The 19,842-nt window shown below is 41.1% G+C and overlaps 1 protein-coding gene across 1 annotated transcript in view; it reads right to left on the bottom strand.

Annotated features, from left to right (window-relative positions):
- The window catches only part of LOC137293900 (uncharacterized), a 111,070-nt gene that overhangs the window by 8,146 nt on the left and 83,082 nt on the right, over positions 1-19,842 (bottom strand). The window contains exons 28-33 of the mRNA XM_067824703.1: positions 17,376-17,457; positions 16,660-16,754; positions 10,546-10,722; positions 7,094-7,127; positions 5,882-6,030; positions 1,172-1,273 (exon numbers count right to left, since the gene is read on the bottom strand). Of these exons, the coding sequence (XP_067680804.1) occupies positions 1,172-1,273; positions 5,882-6,030; positions 7,094-7,127; positions 10,546-10,722; positions 16,660-16,754; positions 17,376-17,457 (639 nt within the window). The remainder of the gene's footprint in view (positions 1-1,171; positions 1,274-5,881; positions 6,031-7,093; positions 7,128-10,545; positions 10,723-16,659; positions 16,755-17,375; positions 17,458-19,842) is intronic.

Below are 19,842 nucleotides of genomic sequence, written 5' to 3'. Positions count from 1 at the left end.
AGCCATCCAAATATCCCTCCACATTAATCTGTTTATCTGGAATGTGAATCATCTTAGTATGTATACTTATTAATCTCTGACTTGACGCTCATGGGTTTCCGAACTTCCAAGCAAGGAATTTAGATAGTTAACTGCTGTCTATAATAAGAAACCATGGATACCCGTCTATCATGAACAACTGTAGTCATTCATCTGTAATAAGCTGTTGCTGTTATCCATCTATAAAACGTACTATGGTAACCCATGTACAATAAGCCCTTGTGGTCGTCAGCCCACAGAAATAAACCTCCATCCTTCTTATATATTAGACCGGAGTGACATTTATCAATGACATGCTGGTGCTTTTATCTATCAATAATAAGCTGTTGTGGTATCCATCGATAGAGGATTGTAATTATAGTTTGACAAAATAGGCAAAACGTTTCGTAAAAACACAAACGTAGGAAATGGGAAAGTAGGTGGACACACTGAACAAGGCCTTCAACTCAACATGTTCGCGAATGCATAAATGTTCAATGTCTTGCTAGAACTACATTGGTGATATGTCACCTTTCACTACCACTACCCACACACACTGCAACACTAACAGTTTTCAGTAGCTTTTCCGCCTGAGCTGGCAAGGTCGACTGGTCAAATTTAGTCATCGGTGACAATGTCCACGAGGTCTGTTTACAGCAGATCACATGCAGATGTTCCTTGAGGACATTACAGTTTGAGGTTCAACAGGGTGGTGTTAGAGCGGGAATTTTATATTGTAAATTATTTAACTAGTTTGTGTTTATCCAGTTTTGCATTCATCCAACATTGTTGATACAAACACCAGGAGTATTATAGGAGAGACTGAGAGACTGAGAGACTGAGAGCGCGAAATAATAACTATCTCCCAGGAGCTGCAAACTTCCGTCCAGATGCAAGTACCAAATAACATCGATTTCCAACAGAACGAATCCTTTTAAATTTCCAAACAGTAAACCAGGAAGCAATCATTTACACGCCAATTTGCGATGAAACTATTGGCTCCCTACGAACTAACCTTTAAAAACACAGCTGAAAATTGCAAACGAAGATGTGAAGTAAAATGATGAAGAACGTTCCGAGGACTTCGCAATGGCTTTGGATTCTCTCAATCAATGCCACTATATTGCGCCTGTGGGTATTGATTGCACCTTACCTCCTTGTACCGGGAGAACACAGCCTTGGCTTGACTCGGACTGAGGGTAGTGAGCAGGTCAGCGCAATATTCCACGTCGTATTTGAAGGCGTTTTCACCATCCTATAAAGAGACAACATGCAGACAGCGAATAGAAAAATCTTGATACTATGAACAGAGGTTTTGTAACTATGCACTGTGGTTAAATGAAGGGACCGGTTGTAAGAAAGTCAGCAAATTAGTGAAAATCATCACAACCGCTCCCCGCCATCAAATCTTCAAGCCATACAAGATCTACAACATTTGTGCTTGGTTAAAACTTTCAGTCGCCACGCCGAAGAAACGGGTTTGATTTCCCCTCATGGGTACAATGTGTGGAGCCCATTTCTGGTGCCCCGCACGTGATATTGCTGGAATGGTAATGGAATGTTGCTGAAAGTGGCGTAAAACCATACTCACTAACTTAATCTGGAAATAAGCTACAAAGAGGCATGCTACATAAACGTGGGAGGGAAAACCATAGCAGGGCACGAAAAAGCATATATATATTTCTTAACGTTTGGAATAGTACTGGCATTTTCAAATCATTTGGTTATGTTCACTAGTATGCCTAGTTTGGGTATATTTGGTAGACGTGTGTAAATGTGCGCGACAATATTCCATTTCATGTATATGAGACCGATCTGTAAATAATCGAGCACCGTTCGTATGCAGACCCGGGGAAATCTGCAACTCGCCCATATCGAAAAGTTAAAACCAACCGAGATGGGGTTGCATATAGTGTGAGTCTCCAGGTTTGGGGTTTCTTTTGCGAGAATGAATCACATAGCAACACTGGGCTCTTCTCTTTGCGATCGAACCATTACGATCATCCCCAATTATTATAAAAGCGTAGAGGTGAAATAGAGCAAGATATTGGTTTTTGCATCAAATCCAAACACCTTGCTTGTCCTGGCTGTCTCTCTGTAGCATGCCAGAGGAGGTCGGGGTAGAATTCGACTTCAGTAATCGATAATGCTTATCGGCAGGTTCACTGGCTTGGTTGACACATGTCATGGTATGCCAATTTCGTAGAATAATGCTCATGCGGTTGATCACTTGATGGTCTGGTTACAGAGCGCCACCATATAGCTGAAATATTGCTGAGTGCGGCGTTAAACAACCAGCCAACCCCTGTAGCATGTCCACCAAGATCGACCTTGTGTTATCGAACCGTCTCTGTCAAGCCTGCATTCCAATACAATGGTCTGTGTCTAGACAACAGAATATTATCGTGGCCTTCCGACATTTGAATTGGGAGAACCTTATTTGTTTGATATTACCTAATTATTCAATTTCCAATCGCAGACCAGGAAGAGCCTTGATACGAAAACCCAATTTAATCTAACTCTGCTTGACTATTCAGCAAAACGTCTTGAAGATGATCTGTTCAGTGCAAAGTAATACCATGCCCATACGTATGGTGGACTCAAAGGCATTTTCCTATTTAGTCATTATAAAGCAAAAGAATGGGACAATATGTGGTCAGAATCCTGTTAAATGCGTTTATCAAATCGCGAAAATGTACCTTATTCATATGTCTTGAAATATCTGACCCTTTGCATCACTCATTTGTCACGTGATTAATCTTTATATTCCCGAAATATATTCTTCACCATGAAGTCAATTACTGAAATGTACGTCAGAGTGGGAGATTAGTGGGTCTTGTTTTATCTCACCGACTGGACATGACCTCGGTCTCCCAGACCAATAAAGATCAGCCATTCTCTGTTCCATGAATCTGCTATCTGTACAGGTCAACATTCATCACGCCAACAGTGGTCAGGCTTAGTATGGACAATCAATTCAAGATGACAACAAGTTAGAGTTGTCTGCAGCTATTGTGTTTCTTCCTGTTCTCCTGACCTTTCATGGGGTGGTGGTGGGGGAAGTCATCTGGTTATTGTGTAACACTAAAAACATAGGTTAGATTCCCTGGATTAGTTCATTGTTCCCCTGAAATATTGCTAACACTATTGCAAAGGTTAAACGCTTTACTCCGATAGTGTTGTGCCTCTGTGCGTGGTTTCATGAAGCAACAAATTCGAACCTCAAACAATATAATGAGAACAGTCGTTTGCTGCAGTTGTGGCTTTGATCTGCCAATAGTGGCGATATACAGTAGGTTGGTGGCAGCACATCATGTCATACCGTAGACACATCATGTCATACCGTAGATACATCATGTCATACCGTAGATACATCATGTCATACCGTAGACACATCATGTCATACCGTAGATACATCATGTCATACCGTAGACACATCATGTCATACCGTAGACACATCATGTCATACCGTAGATACATCATGTCATACCGTAGACACATCATGTCATACCGTAGATACATCATGTCATACCGTAGACACATCATGCCATACGATAGGTATTACATTTATACAAGAACGTTCTAAGAACGAGAACGAACGAAACGTGGTATATTTAACGATCAAACATTGTTCTGCCATGGTGTCGTGTCTGAGTAGCTCAAGTCAAACCGAACAAGCTGTATGTCTGCGTCAGAAACTATCCCAGCAAATACGTCACCGCAAAGGCTCACTAGACACGAGAAACCATGTAGGCATGTTGAGTTTCGTACCATGAACTGATACAATATCAAAGTGTTCATATACTCTGACAGAGAACCAGTGCGGGTCCGGGTAAGCACTGATATCGCTTGTAGTAAGAGGCGAATTACAGAATCGGGTGGTCTGGCTCACTGACTTGGTTGACACACGTCACCGTTTCCCATTGAGCAGATCGATGCTCATGCTGTTGGTCAGTGTATTGTCTTGTCCAGGTTTGATTATTTACAGACCGTCGTCATACAGTTAGAATATTGATGAGTGCGGCGTAAAACTTAACTCATTCATATACTCTGTGAGTGGTGGGACGGATTTTACTTTCCTGATGAAGCCCATTTCTAGCATCTCGTACATTGCTAAAAAGGCGCTGTAAACCCCTACTCACTCACTCATTAAAAGTGTTAATATTATATGCTTGTCTTCTGTTATCGATAGATCATTTTGAAAGAGACCCCCACACCGCACAGACAATTTATCGGTTACAGTGGCTGTCGGTTTTTCTTCCGCCAAAGATGATTAAGAACATAGAGAGAGAGATTAATACACGGATGTCTGTGAGAAAACCATTTATCTTACAACGCATCTAAAGCGAACGTGAAAGCGAGTTATATTCACGTTTAGAAACGAAGGGTTGTGAGATGAATGCCATCTGTCAGACACGAGTACAGAAATCTGTTTCTTACACAACACATTTTATATTATTTTCATATTTTCTCATAACACCGCAGTTTAATATACAACACAACGTTTATGAATGACTTGCCTTCCTAGTAACAGTGCAAGTCATTTTGAATACATGACTATAACGTCTCAAGCGATCAAGGGAATTAGACCAAAAACTAAATTCGTGTTGTCTTTATGTTACAGTGTAAAGTTTTTGCATAAATACCGGTTTCATCAAGAAAGTAGTCGAACATAATCTGACCCGAGGTCATCAACATGGAGTAGCCAGTCAGGGCTTAGAAATTGATCTCACACATATGTTTGAGACTAGCTTTCTCACATGGGTTTTTCACCCACGGGTATGCAAGAAATATACATCTTCATATTATTATTATTATTATTATTATACATGCATGTGATCTCATGGTTATAAGAAACATGCTGAGCAAATATTTGTCACTGAGACATACCCGAGAACTCCGCAGCACCAGCAAGTGTAGTGCATCACAAAATGGAGTTCTGATAGGATTCGTTTGAGGATACAATCCCAAACATGTCGAAAATTTCATTTTCGGTAATTGAACCTGAAGACATTTTTGTTGCTCACCCTACATTTCACTACCAGCATATCTAATAACGGTTCTGTGATCAACGCACATTGTTTTAGCACGACTGTGTGTTTATGCAAGTATAATGAATAGATAGTGTAGTCCTTGACGTTGAAGCAAGCTGGGTTGTCTCAAAGGAACAACGTTACACGAGATCCGTTTGTTGTAGTCGTCTGAGATACAGTGCAGGTTTACCTAAATAAAATGATGTGGTGAATACAATGAAACTTGTACAAGTGGTGTTGGGCGGTTGGTACAATATCTTACACCGAGATGATGCAGTTCAGCTAAAATGATATTAACGTAGTCTTTGTCACGACTCCAGTTTTACATCAGACCCAAGTCTTAAGGCCCATTCACACCACACAACTAGTTGAACGTGATACGAGGTGCCGTTCGGATAAAAGCATTTATATACTGTTTTTAACGGGTGTGTGAAATGATGTGAATGTTTCTTTAGTAAGTCTGAATTTTGAAAAAAATACGATCGTTAAAAAGTACTCATGACGTTTTGATCAAAACGTTGTACAGATTTTCAAGACTTTACCAATTTTACATCCATGAGTCACTATGAATGGGCTTTTACAAGATGGATGGGCTGGAAAACGCAATAAAACTTTCTACAGATTTTCAAGACTTTACCAATCTCTAAAACGGATAATGGGAGGGTACACTGGGATATAAAACTTGCATATTAGTCATTTTAAGACCCGTTTACCTAAATATAAAACACTCGGTGTGTCGTACTGGAAGAAAGAAAAACGTTTTTGAAATTGCTTTCTGGTTTAGTCTTTTTTTTGGAAAACCAACTGATCAAAGACACAAAACTACATACTCCATGAAGTTTCTTGGCTGATTCTTCAACTTCATTGTCCTTGACTTGGATCATCTGAGAACGTTTTCCCGCCAAAATATTGAGAAGAACCTTTTGAATGAGACCGCTGGTCTCGGAAGCAACATCTTTACTCAGGTCCTTCTTGTGCGCTGAAATTTGAATAGATTAATGCAAGATAGAGTCAGGGTGTGTTTTAGCAGAAACAAACAAACAAGCAGTCTACGCAAACCACGATTCCGAGGTCCCATTCGTGTGAAGCTCCACAGTTTTCTGTGCTGAAGTGCATCCTTTGGGCGTGCGAGGAGCGAGTGACCGTGAATTCGTCTTCCAGATTCGCTGTGATTACGATTCAGTGTTTGCCAGCAAGGTATGATTGGATTTCAACGTATTTCAACGGATCAGATCACCGAAGCTTTCCTCTAACACCACGCAGACACTGCGTTTTTGTGTGTGATGGAATTATATACTGCCAGAGTGAGTGATTTTAGTCTTACACCGCTTCACACAGAAATGGGCTTCACATATTGTACTCATGTTGGGAACCGAAAACGGGCCTTTGGCGTGACGAGCAAACGCTTTACCCATTAGACTACACAACCACGCCTTATCCCACCGGAGACTAAGGGTTAGACTATATGGATATCACACGGTTTATGCTATCTCACCAAGTATGTTCAAATGAATGGAATGCATGAATACACCATGTCAGTTAGAAAGTAGTAAAGTGGAAAATGGTTTATTTGGGATTACACATTCTCAGTAAGATACCCATTCTAGTACTTTTGTTAGGTTGTATCTGATACAGGATTCGAACCCACACTCTTATAGTCAATCGCCAGCATTTCAATCAAACCATCTAACCCACTCAGTCAAGGCAGTTCCCAAACAAGTGGACAGCTGGTTGTCTAGATCACGGACCACGTACTACTAGAGTGTGGATTCGAAACCCCATGGGACTCACCCTAACAAAACAACTAGAATCGGTACTTAAATGAGAAAGTGGAATCCTTAACATATAAAACATAAATGAGAATCCAGCCTGTGAAAACTGCCACTCTGCACGCGTCTTCATGTACTATTGTGCGAAGCCAGCAAAGAACTATTGTGGCATGGAAATATTAATGTTTGCAAGACGTCCAAGATTGTTTGTGTGACACTGGTATGACACATGACATCGGTAACACGTCCATGCATAATGCATAACTGACTCACCTTCTTTATATTTCTTGCACAGACTCTTCAGATCCTGAAAAATAACATCGATTTATTATCATGTTTGTGAATGTAAATTATCACGAAACAAAACCGGATAAACTTTGCTAAATGTAAATATCAAACATTTATCTATGAGTTGTCTTTTACAAGATGCATGGACTGGCAAGAACAAAACGTATTATCAAATCTTAGCATTTGTTATCAAACGTTTTTCTAAAATCAGTTTCTCCTTATGTAGGTAAATGTTGGTCAGTTGCTAAATGGACATGTACCATATTCCAGTGTCTTATTCTGTGCTCAAGAAATGGAACCAGTGACCTTCAATTGTATCCATTACACGTGGTCTAATGACACAGATGTTTGACATTTAGGACAGTTAATGATGCCGACAAAGTAATAATCACATGGATTTTGAGTCTGGAGGCAGAACTGCCTTGAATTCACGTTCCACCAATACAACGTTAATAGCACAGGGGTAAATAATTTTGTCTTAATTGTAGTGTTCAAGATACCAATTCCATACCACAGAAAAAGGCTCTAAACGTTAGTCAGAGAATCGGTTGGGTTGAACGCCGACTGGAAGAGTATCCAGAGCAAGACTTTGACGTTCACCAGTATGGTGCAGCCGACAATCATGTGTGTGGTTCTCATCAAACAATTGCAGGGACTATAAACGGCATTGTGCACACAACTACGGTGTCCAAGACTACACTCGATGGCGGCGTATACAGCTCCAACACCACAATGTGCATGCACCAGACATGTTCCCCGATTACAGTCACCAAAAGAACAAAACGGGAACGTGTTGTTACTCTGCGTATAGTTATTATCGCCATGTCTTCGACGATTCCTTAAATGTCAAGAAGTAGGACCTGTTGTACTATTGACAGGTTGGAGTCGCATTCATTGATTACTGCTGTGTTTAACAACAAACATCGCCATTGCAGACAAAGCAGAGTACACTAGCCTAGTCGTCCAAACATCACAATTCGCTGATTTAGTCGTGTGTTCGAATCCCACATTCGTCATACTGATTTTCAAAGGTGTGTCAGAACCATATGTTTGTATGTGGGTTTAATGTGTTAAACGACGTCTACTGTTTGCATCACTTCCAGCTTTCCTCCAGCTCATGTAAGCAGCCTGAAGCCATCGCTCATACTGTCAACCACTAGTCGATCGATAACGAACGCATAATTCATATGTCGAAAAAAACATATGGATTTATCAACAGAGCGAGTATTATCTAATACAATCCCTAAATGAATACTGCCTGTCTTTGCAATGAAAGAACACATGACAACACTCGAGCCTTCCAACAAGAAAGCTAAATGGTGGAGTTGCTGCCTGGAAGGACGATGCTGGAGTTTACTCATGACCCCCTGGATCCAGACATGAAAGCCATAACTGTGTCACCTTCTCACCCCGATACAGATGCAAAGGGCAAGAAGAAGGAGCCACATCGACAGCCTCGCAAAGACTCGCTCGTACACAACGACAAGTTAAAATGGCGCCTTGACACTGCAAGGTTTCCATACTTGAGTTCCTCTGTCAAACGTTGTTTATAGAGCTTCTCTCCTTTCAAGTCGTGTCAACAACAAGCTCCCGACACACATATGGCTATCAGATATGTTTGTCTCTTTAATGATAGGCTGTTTAAGCGATATTGAATACTGATCTCATTTAAGGCAAATCAGTAGACGTGTCAGCACTGAGCTAAGGATTGAGAAGATTGAAAGATGCATAGGGATTACTTTGTGAAGAGGAGAGGAGATCGATACACTGAAGGACAGCCTGCTCATGTTCATAACGCTGGATAATAATCACTTAACCCTCATACTTCAATACTTCGTAGCTCCAATTTCCAATATTAACAGTTGATATTCGGATCTGAACATCTGTGGTTTCCGTGTAGCTTAGCATATAGCTGCGAATCATAGTTTCACTGAAAAAAATGTTGTTTAATGCCACACTGTGCAATATCCCAGCGTCCTGGGACTATTCAGGCCTAGAACACAAAAACCCGTGAATGCGTCCTACTAACGTCTGCGAAGGATCTAGTCACGTCATAGCGTCCCGTTAAAATGACCTATTTAAATTGCACCTTCCCAAGTATATCCACGTGTATATTCGTGCTATTTGGGACCGAGTTCATTTATAGCAATCAAAATTCTAACATAACATTGTAATGTGTTGCTGTTCTGTACAGTAAAATATGACAGTACAGTAGTACACGAGTTATAGTAGCGGGTGGATATGAAATGGAAAGGACAGCGTGTAACAGCAGCGAGGAGACCACGTTGGCTGGCTGTTGTAAGAATGTAGACAGAGATGAGAAGTTAAACAAGTCAAGTTGGCCCGCGTTTGTTTATACAACATGACATGGCCCGAATTAAGCCCATCTAATACATTATCCAACCATCATGCAGCGGGTGGTCAGTTTCACGCAACCCGATCAAGTCCCGGGCGTGGTCTATTTGGAAAGAGTCATGGCGAAATCTGGCGATATTCAACTACAGCTTGTAGTCAGTTGCTTTAAGTGCTGGGTGGGAAGTCAGCTAACTCGTCTTGAAATAAAAAACACACAAAACTATTGGTTCCAGTACGCTGTCTCGGTTGCATTGCCCCTGGACAACTTGCACGGACATTCTTGTAGTTATAGCAGGCCGCCCGATATAACAGACCAAGCCTCAGATATGACATATTGCCATAAGCTAACGTTGTATAGGACGTCTTCCACGTCCACGTCCTGAAAACATTTACACGAGACCCTCGACGAATCGGTCAGTGTCCACGCGTAAGGTGGTACTAGTAGTGGTCACCGAGCATAAAGACAGTTTCTTATCGCCTTGTCGCTAACTACGATGAACGACGATGTGTTTTGTTTTCTGCGGCTGTGTCTGCAATTTACAGACAGACACACCAAGCAAACTGGCTACTTTTGGGGTATTCCCAATCGGATCACAAATGCTGCATTAAAGCAAGAGTGGCCAGCTTATGTGGTGTTGTGGATAAAGAGAGGGCAAAATTAACACAGCGACTTCACGGTCCTTCACTGATGACAAATTGAAAAATAGCGACTATCCATGTTTCGAATGTACTGTTGGATATAAATAATTATTTGTCTTCATTCCTGAAATCTTAGCTTTCAGGTCAACCACGATTATTACGTATGCATGCACACACACTTTGGACAAGGGTGACTGTTAAAAATATATCACTCTCTACCAGGGGCTAGATTTTCGAAGCTCTCTTAGCGCTAAGACAGTCGTAAGTGCCATACATTAACATTAACGTACGACTATCTTAGCGCTGAGAGAGCTTCAAGCATCTAGGTCCATTGGTGTAGATCTGTAGACAGGTGTGACTGTGGCAATGGTATCATTATCTACCTGTAGTGTAGATCTGTAGACAGGTGTGACTGTGGCAAATGTATCTGATTCATTATCTACCTGTGGTGTCGCGCTGTGGACTAGAGTGGCATACATCAGAAGCCTCTCGTCAGTTCCAACTCCGTCCATGGCTCGATGCATTCCTTCCACAGCAAACTCTGTAGGTTCCATAAGCAGTAAGACCACTGCTTCCTCCAAGTCCCCGGTAAGTTCCGCTTTTAAATGGGCCATCAGTTCCTGCAATGCAAAAAAAGTAAACTCACCATATGTATACATTAATTTAAATGTAGGGTGAATTCATGTGTTGCGAATTCCTTGTTATTAGGGACACACAGCTTTGGAATATATATTTACTCCATCATACGAAAATGATTCATTCAACTGACTTCAACAAGTCTGAAAGTTTACTTTGAAAGTCTGTCTTCCTCACAATAAATAATAACCTGACATCCACACTATTCTCTTTGTTATGATTTTAGTTCTATATGCCATTAACAGACTTAAATTCCACTACACTGGAATGTTGTCCACAGACAAGCAGTTACACATTTGGTTAGGGCCGTTGGTCATGCTACATGCGGCCAACTTTTACGAAATATGCCAGAAGGAAAGATGGCACACGAAGGAACTCTTTTGAATGAACTTTGATTAAATAGTGTATGACAAATAATGGGCTCTTCCTATTAAACAATAACCCGCAACATCCTGAAGAGAACTAATGTTGTCTGCAATCAAATGAAGCAGGGTTAAATGCAATAATTGAATCAAACAGACCAGGAATTGTATCAAATCCTCATACAATATACCAACAATCAAATGATATTACGCACAAGCATGAACTTTTACTCCACATCACAAATCCATGAAAAGCTTTTCTGGAACTCTTGTCCCGAGATGGCTCACTTACACCTCAGAATAACGCTGAGGTGTTGGTTCAGTTTGGGAATGAGGACATAGGAAATCAATTTGCCAAGGTAATCAACGCCCGACGTTTCAAGGGTTCACCAGTTAACAAACTGATTCTCACTTAAACACACATTTCCTTATTGAATTTACTCGCTAACTCCTCATGAAGACTCTCTGGAGTGGTCAATACTGATCGGCTGGACTATGGCTGTGCTGGAGGACTTTACATTTGACTGACAGGAAGGTGGAAACCAATTTTCCCACTCATGGTCAGTGAGTTTTAGCCTGATACAATATCACTCAATGTAGGAAGTATGTGAACAGCATCCTTTAGGACTCCTCCCAGCTGGATAGTCTGCGCCCAGAATGATAAATCTATTCTGGGTTTTGTTCTGTTTGATCTGACCTGATTCCCTGGGGATTTCTATTTAGACCAGACCGCCAGCAATCCATGGCTGTCGTAATAGGAGACTAAAAGAATATGTAGTTAGGCTTAGTGACTTTACTGTGTCAAATTGTACCCATCAGTGAAAATTTGCTCACAATATCAGTCACCCGTTTGACCGAGGACCGATGATCCCGATCCTTTGTAAGGTGTGCCCTTGACCCCAGAGGTCTTCGTTTTTGTTGTTGCATCTTAGTATGACTTACCGCATTGTGATAACAAAAGAATAAACAATAAATAGAAGACATAAACTATCATACATCTGTATGGTCACTGTGATAACGTTCCAATGGTCATTTCAGATCCAGATTCAGATTCAGTTTATTCAGTATTTAAGGTCTTGAGGCCTACAGTACAAATACAGATTCATTTTATGCTCACGTGGTATGGTTTACATTTCTTACATTGAAAACATGTTTTAAATACATTGCGGTTGATTTAATAGCATCAATACTTCAAGAATTTATAAGATTGGACAATGTATGTCTATAACAGGCAGCGAGATAAATGGCAGATATTTAATTCTTAAATCGGAGTACATTGTACACACAAACATTATATGGAATTCATTTTCAATATCCCCTAAATTACAATTTTTACAAATGGATACACTTAGGTCAGACAAATCCCTTTTAGATTTACGTACATGATTAACTCTAAGATCATGGAAACCTATTCTTAATTTACAAAAGGCCCTCAACAGACCTTTATCTTGCAAATGCGTGATATAATATTCAGGCTGTAACAGAGTTTTATGGGAAGAGTAATGTTCTATAAAATTGGTGCTATTAACTGACATCAGCCATTCTTGTAGTTAAATATCTTCAAGGCGTTGCTTTGTAATGGGGGACGTTGGGGGCCCGGATGATATCATTAGACCATGATAATCATTAATATTTACGCCTGTTGATGGCATACTCAGAATGGCACAACCATTATTTCCATCCGTTATAACCAATGTTTTGTCGCTGGTATCTACAGCTGTAGGCAGATCATGTGAGTAACTGGTAAAAGTGTGTTATGGCAGTGTTGGAGTAGAACTGAGAAGGCTTAGGCCAGTGGATTCTTTACGCAATCAGCTTTCTTCGTTCGTTTCTTGTTAACCGAGGCACTCACCACTGCTAGAGTTGTATGATAACGGTTTCTTAAGGTAGATCAGTCAAACGGGGGACTGATATTGTGAGCAAAGTTTCACTGTTGAATTTCGTTAAAGCAAACAACTTATTACTCTTGGTGAGGTCATTGTGTAAAAGAAGAACCCCTGTAAGATCTGTCCTGGTCTCATCGGAGAAATAACGAAATTCTTTCTCAAAGTGATTCAGTTTCATACAAGTTGAGTGAAGCCTTCGCTTTATTGCATAGTTGTATGGACCGACTAACCCAGTCATCATCATTCGCACAGTTCGGTATCCAGCAAGTTATTTTCTTGCCAAAGTGATAATGTGATAGGTAAATAGAGATAATCAACTTTTTCACATTATTTGAACATATAACTCGAAGTCATGTTTTGTGTTTGCTCAGCACTGAAACCTCCTCTCTAACACGTCTTTCAAGACATCTTGTGTACCGTTATATTAAACAGATAATCTCTTTCTAAATCACACTAAATGTGACACCCAGGATCATGTTATTCCGGGCGTATTGTTTCTTAGTATCAAACATAGAATAAATAGCAAATCTACGTCAAGTCAGTACATGAGTTATACCCTTTAATGTCTTCTCACGGTGGCCTCGAGGGTCGCATGTGCCAGCCAAGGTAATGTTTCCAGTCGGTATCTACCTCTGGCGATGTACAGGTTGTGGACTACATATACAGTTGTTTACTGCTGTATGGCAGATCTGACTGACTATAGTAGATTTGACTGACTGACTGCTGTATGGCAGATCTGACTGACTTCTGTATGGCAGATCTGACTGATGTATGGTAGATCTGTCTGACAGATTGCTGTGTCGCAAATCTGAGTGATACGCTGCCGTATCGCACATCTGACCGACAGACCAAGCATGAAAGGAAGAATGTTATGGATCTCAACATCTTTTGGGTAACACTAGGTTTAGGAGTGTACTCCATTCACCAAGTGAATGTAAAACCAGGAAACAGAAATAAGTCCACAGAGTACATGTGAAACAACTACCGTAATAAGATACCAACACGTTAACAGTTAGAGGCCATGGATTAATCCATGCATCGGGTGTTTGGTTCGCTCTGCTTGTGTCAGGTGGCGCCATGCCTGCACTCGTGAGTTACACTAATTATCGTGAGTTACACTAATTAATGTAATGTGGTACCCATTGCAGCCCGGCATCACATGATGCTTCTCTCCCACATCCAGATGACATCACGATATAGCTGCAGCGTAATCCAAGCAGCGTTTACATCACTCACAACCGTTAGCTAATGTAATATACATTCCAGAAGAAAGTAGGAAAACCTGAACTTTCAATTTGGATAGGCAGTATAAGCAAAAACAAACGTTTCAAGACAGAGGTCCTGTGAACGCACCACCATGTCTCTTTATAACCTTCCATAAACACAATGCACGGGACCCATGTGCACAACGCAGTCACAAACGCGTATATGGGCTGCCATTCTTGATTCTGACGGTTTTCAAGAAGGTCGATTCGTCACTGCAGACCGTTAATTCTGACAATCATCATGCAGTGTCCCTGTGCAAATCATGGGAGAGATGCCCCGGTGATGTCATGGAAGGGATGTTCCATTGTTCGTCATAGAAGGGATGTTCCAATGTAAGTCACTGAAAGGCTGTTCCAGTGTAAGTCATGGAAAGGTTGTTCCATTGTATGTCGTAGACGGGATGTTTTCAGTGTAAGTCATGTAAGGGGTGTGCCAGTGTAAGTCATATAAGGGGTGTTCCAGTGTAAGTCATGTAAGGGGTGTTCCAGTGTAAGTCATGGAAAGGTTGTTCCATTGTTCGTCATAGAAGAGATGTTTTCAGTGTAAGTCATGTAAGCGGTGTTTCAGTGTAAGTCATGTAAGGGGTGTGCCAGTGTAAGTCATGTAATGGATGTCCCAGTGTAAGTCATAGAAGGGATGTTTCAGTGTCAGTCATGTAAGCGGTGTTTCAGTGTAAGTCATGTAAGGGGTGTGCCAGTGTAAGTCATAGAAGGGATGTTTCAGTGTCAGTCATGTAAGCGGTGTTTCAGTGTAAGTCATGGAAGGGGTGTGCCAGTGTAAGTCATGTAAGGGATGTCCCAGTGTAAGTCATAGAAGGGATGTTTCAGTGTCAGTCATGGAAGGGGTGTTCCAGTGTAAGTCATGTAATGGATGTCCCAGTGTAAGTCATAGAAGGGATGTTTCAGTGTCAGTCATGTAAGCGGTGTTTCAGTGTAAGTCATGTAAGGGGTGTGCCAGTGTAAGTAATGTAAGGGATGTCCCAGTGTAAGTCATAGAAGGGATGTTTCAGTGTCAGTCATGGAAGGGGTGTTCCAGTGTAAGTCATGGAAGGGGTGTCCCAGTGTAAGTCATAGAAGGGGTGTCCCAGTGTAAGTCATGGAAGGGGTGTCCCAGTGTAAGTCATGTAAGGGATGTCCCAGTGTAAGTCATAGAAGGGGTGTCCCAGTGTAAGTCATGGAAGGGGTGTCCCAGTGTAAGTCATGTAAGGGATGTCCCAGTGTAAGTCATAGAAGGGGTGTCCCAGTGTAAGTCATGGAAGGGGTGTCCCAGTGTAAGTCATGGAAGGGATGTGGACATGGTGTTGCTAAAGACTGTGTTATTTTACCCTAACACCTGCAAATTTCAAACCAGTATAATGCCTATCTAGAACATACAAATTCCAAGTATATTTCCTTCACCACATCTGTAGCTGGTTGGCGGTCTCGCTTGTTTCTTTCTGTCAGCAAGTGGACGGCTTCAATGGATTAACTGTTTGGGAGAATACGTCCATTACAGTAATGGATGGCGGCTACGAAATGTCGAAAGTAAAATACATGTACGTACAAAAGAAACACAATTCTACTCTAAGTGTTTGTCGGTTTGTATTAGTGGGCGTCTTCATGAAAATGGCGTCAAGCCAGGGTTGGATGAGAGAGGAGACTCAGAGATATATACGTTCTGTCCTTGAAACGATAATCGCAGAACTGCCATCACTTTGTTACTGTTATACTATAACTTCACCACACCATTAGCCGTAGATTCAAAGTGGATGGTAAACTCTCAGGGATTATCTTCTACTTATGGCCAGTAAAGCAATTACTAAATCAAAAAGCGTTATCGAAAATATGAAAAAATATGAACCTTTCGTGATCATGTGATGAGTAGAACGCAGGTCATCTTCATGACACGATCTGCTGAAGATATATCCATGCTACTGCCATTTCAGACACTATGATGTTAATCATCTTGTGATATTATTTCAGTCATTTTTTTTAAATAATTAGGGCTAGTTATGTCATGGGCTCCAACATAGTTCAAATAACCATGACAAACAATCAACCTAGTGAATGACAATGACATGATTTTGTTTGACTGTGAGAATTGTCCTTTAACAGAAAACGTTACTCTAAACCTAAGTTTTCTAACTCTTCTTTCTAACTAAAATAAATAAATCCTTTTGAAAATTGTGTCGGCATTTAACGAAATGACTACCCATGCTATTAATATCACTTGATGGTTGGAACCTTCAGACATAGCATTATTAAATATCTCATTTCCAGAGAAACAAGAACGAATGTTTCTTCAAACGCTCATGGACGGCAGTTTAGCTCTCATGTACCTGAACTATCGCTCAAGGGACATGACGTGTGTGATATATACATGACGTTGACGCATTATTTATAACGGTATATAAAGGAACTCGACTGACCTTCTTGTAAGTTTTCTTGTACGTTTTCTTCAGTTGTTGTCTCTGAGAGTTACTGCAAGATGTCAGCACAGTGATGATGGCCTCTTCGTCCGTACCTGTTAGTACAAGCACATTCTATGACAGTCGTAGTTGTATCAACAGGACATTTACAGCTGTACCACATGCTGTGATGAAATATTGAGAAAAGAGGCCTCAGTTCTAAACACAAGGATTACCGCTTGCTACGTGAGAATCTCCCCGTAGAAAAAACGAACTGGTAACAAATCTACTCTCTCCGTCATAAGTGAGTGAGTTTAGTTTTAGGCCGTGTCTAGAAATAGTTTAGCAATGTCACAGTGGAAGAGATGGGATTCATGCCTTGTACTCATATGGGGAATGGTACTCGAGTTTTAACCATGAGACTACACTCTCGCCCTCCCCGTTGTGAAGTGAAAAGCCATGAACCAAACCGCCAATAAATCACCTACATTCTGACAATGTATCTACTTCTCCTGCTTCTTCTTCAAGTCTTATAATGTTGAACACTGTGCATTGCAAGGTGGGGAAGACACTAACGGTATTTGATTGGCAAAGCAATGGTTAAAAGATTACACATGCTTTCTGTAAAATGGTATTGCTGTTGTAAAGGTGTTGTAACCATCACAACGTCCAAATCTGATTCCATGTATGTCTACTCTACAGCACTCATTTCACAGTACAAGAGTTCCGAGCCTTACCGATTCCATCCATCGCATTATACAATATCTTGCACTGTTCTTCAGGCTTAAAGTCTGTCGCCGCCTTGATCGTTCCTGTCGGCTAGAAAAGACATGCTGGCATCAAGAACTGGTGTGACTGTTTAAGTGTGACAAACACAAGTTGAGCGAAAAACACCTTAGAGATAAATTCTTTCTGTGAATACACGGGGGCATCACAAAAGCAGATCTAGCGCACGTAACTCAGTCTAATAAAACTAACGTTTCCAGGTTGTCGGACAAGAATCCTTGCCGTGTGGCGGTGGTTCTCATTTTGGGATCAAACTTGATTTAAATGAAAAATGAAACCTTTTAAGCAAGGTAAGTGGTGAGGTGAAATGGGGTTTCACTTACGGTCAAGATTACTGCATAAATATAGCGAAATCTGTCTTTAGTGTGTGTGCGTGGCTTCCAGTACAAGTCCTGAGATATGTTTTTAGTGCTGGGATATTGTAAACCCATGTCGCATTCCATGGATACCTTCTTCAGGCACGGTGTACTTACACTGAATCAACTTTGCCATTTCCTCCCAACTTTGACAGACAGGGAAGGTTTCAAGTATCAACTTTATGTTTCTATAACACCGCTGCAGGGGAACGAACCACCGACCTTCCGTGTTCATGGCATACACTCTCTGCTTTGCACCACGTGTCTATCCACGACACCACGGGCCCAGAAAAATCGATCATCGGGTCATCAGTCACTAATCTGACCCATCGGGACTCAATCCACCTCAAACAAATGGAACCTCAGATTTCAGTGCATACACGTTGGTAATTGATGTTATGACACCAAGTATTTGCTGAAAGGATCCCCACCACAGGTGAATGTCATAACCGCCGTAATGCAGAACACTGAATTAAGTCATTATGGGACTCAGCATTCTGATCAAATTCCCCAAAGGAGATCCACAATTCCTATCGGATCTGAAAATGTCCATTACCTCTAGAAGAATAAATCATATTTTTTCTAAATCATATTTCTGGAGCAAGCCAAGCTGAACAAGGTCGATCGCTGCATAACGAGATCTCCTGCATCTGCATAAACACCCAACCCACTTACAAACAGATCATGTTGAGACTAAGGGTATTTGAAATACGCAGAAACAGTTGAACCCGCTTGCAAATCATGTGTTCGTACAGTAGAAAATATTTCTGTCATGAAATTTGCTTTCTCCGCGAGTATTACGCTCAGAGATTGCATTTTAATATTTTTGTCGACTATCTTGAACTATAGTTGGGTTTTATCCCTTGAGACGTAGTTCAAATTACATGTTTATTTGCATGATGTTATGGTGTCGCCTGTGCGGCACAAAGCAATTCCAATACCAGTTCGATCCAATGAGAGCAAATACCAAAGCAGCACGACTGATGGGAGTTTCTACCCACACAGTTAGCGCAAGAGCTCACAGTGGGAAGGATCATGGTTTTATCGAACAGGAACGTGGACTTTTGCCCCGAACTGTTTGTTCGCAACTCACGACACGAACGGGCAGGATGACTTAAATGGATTTTAATGCTTTGCCTAAACTCCGGACAAATATTGGACATATTTGATCTGCGAGACAGGATCTCGTCTCAAATGGTGCCCTGGTACTGAGCTGGCGCTGTTGTGCCTTTTTGAGAGGTTATAGTAATTACGTGAAGAGATTAAAGTGCGACATGTTGAAGGAAATTTATGGAGTACAAAGGACGCTAGTAATGAGGGAAGGTCCACGTGGCTTTGATCTTGGAGTGACTGAATTATAATGACTGGAGATTGGACGTAATGAAGAATAATTTGTTGGTTGTTTTCTATTTACGGAGAAGCAACTACAACATCGGCGTGTCATACATGTTTAAGTGCATGGCGATAGCTCGGTCTTAAAACTACCCTCTTATATTACTGTCAACATTTAGATGTTTCCGTTGTTGTGTTTTATCAGGTCCATTAGAAGGGATGTATACAGCTTTGGATTTACCTTCTTGTTTACTGTCTCGACAAAAGTGCAAAAGTCTATTTACCCTATTTTGCGTCACCACATCTCCTATTTACAGATTAATGTTCCTGAAGTTTCACTTTGAAAAGAATCTTACAGATAAGGATCATGTTGTGAGGACAGTAACACCAGACAAGAATAAGAGTATGAATCATCCACAATGCACAGCTTGACTGAACACTGACCAAAGGCCTGATCTGAAACCATATATCTTACCCACGTCTACACAGTCAGGGGCTCAAAGCACAAACATCATTTTCATCAATTACGCAGCATGTAAAATTGACCATTTTCTGTATTTGCGTCAGAGGATTTCTCCTAAGTTTAAATCCATCTCAACATAAATGTGTCACCTAAACGGGGTATACGTGTTGGCAATGACCTGTGGCTGGCACCGACATCTCTGAGAGGATTACATGGGTGCACAAGGTGGAGATTACTCGTATATCAAGACTCTGGAGTCCTTTTGAA

Source organism: Haliotis asinina, chromosome 8 (assembly GCF_037392515.1).
Source record: "Haliotis asinina isolate JCU_RB_2024 chromosome 8, JCU_Hal_asi_v2, whole genome shotgun sequence".
In the NCBI taxonomy this organism is placed as follows: Eukaryota; Metazoa; Mollusca; class Gastropoda; order Lepetellida; family Haliotidae; genus Haliotis; species Haliotis asinina.
This window is presented reverse-complemented; position numbering and strand designations above follow the sequence as displayed.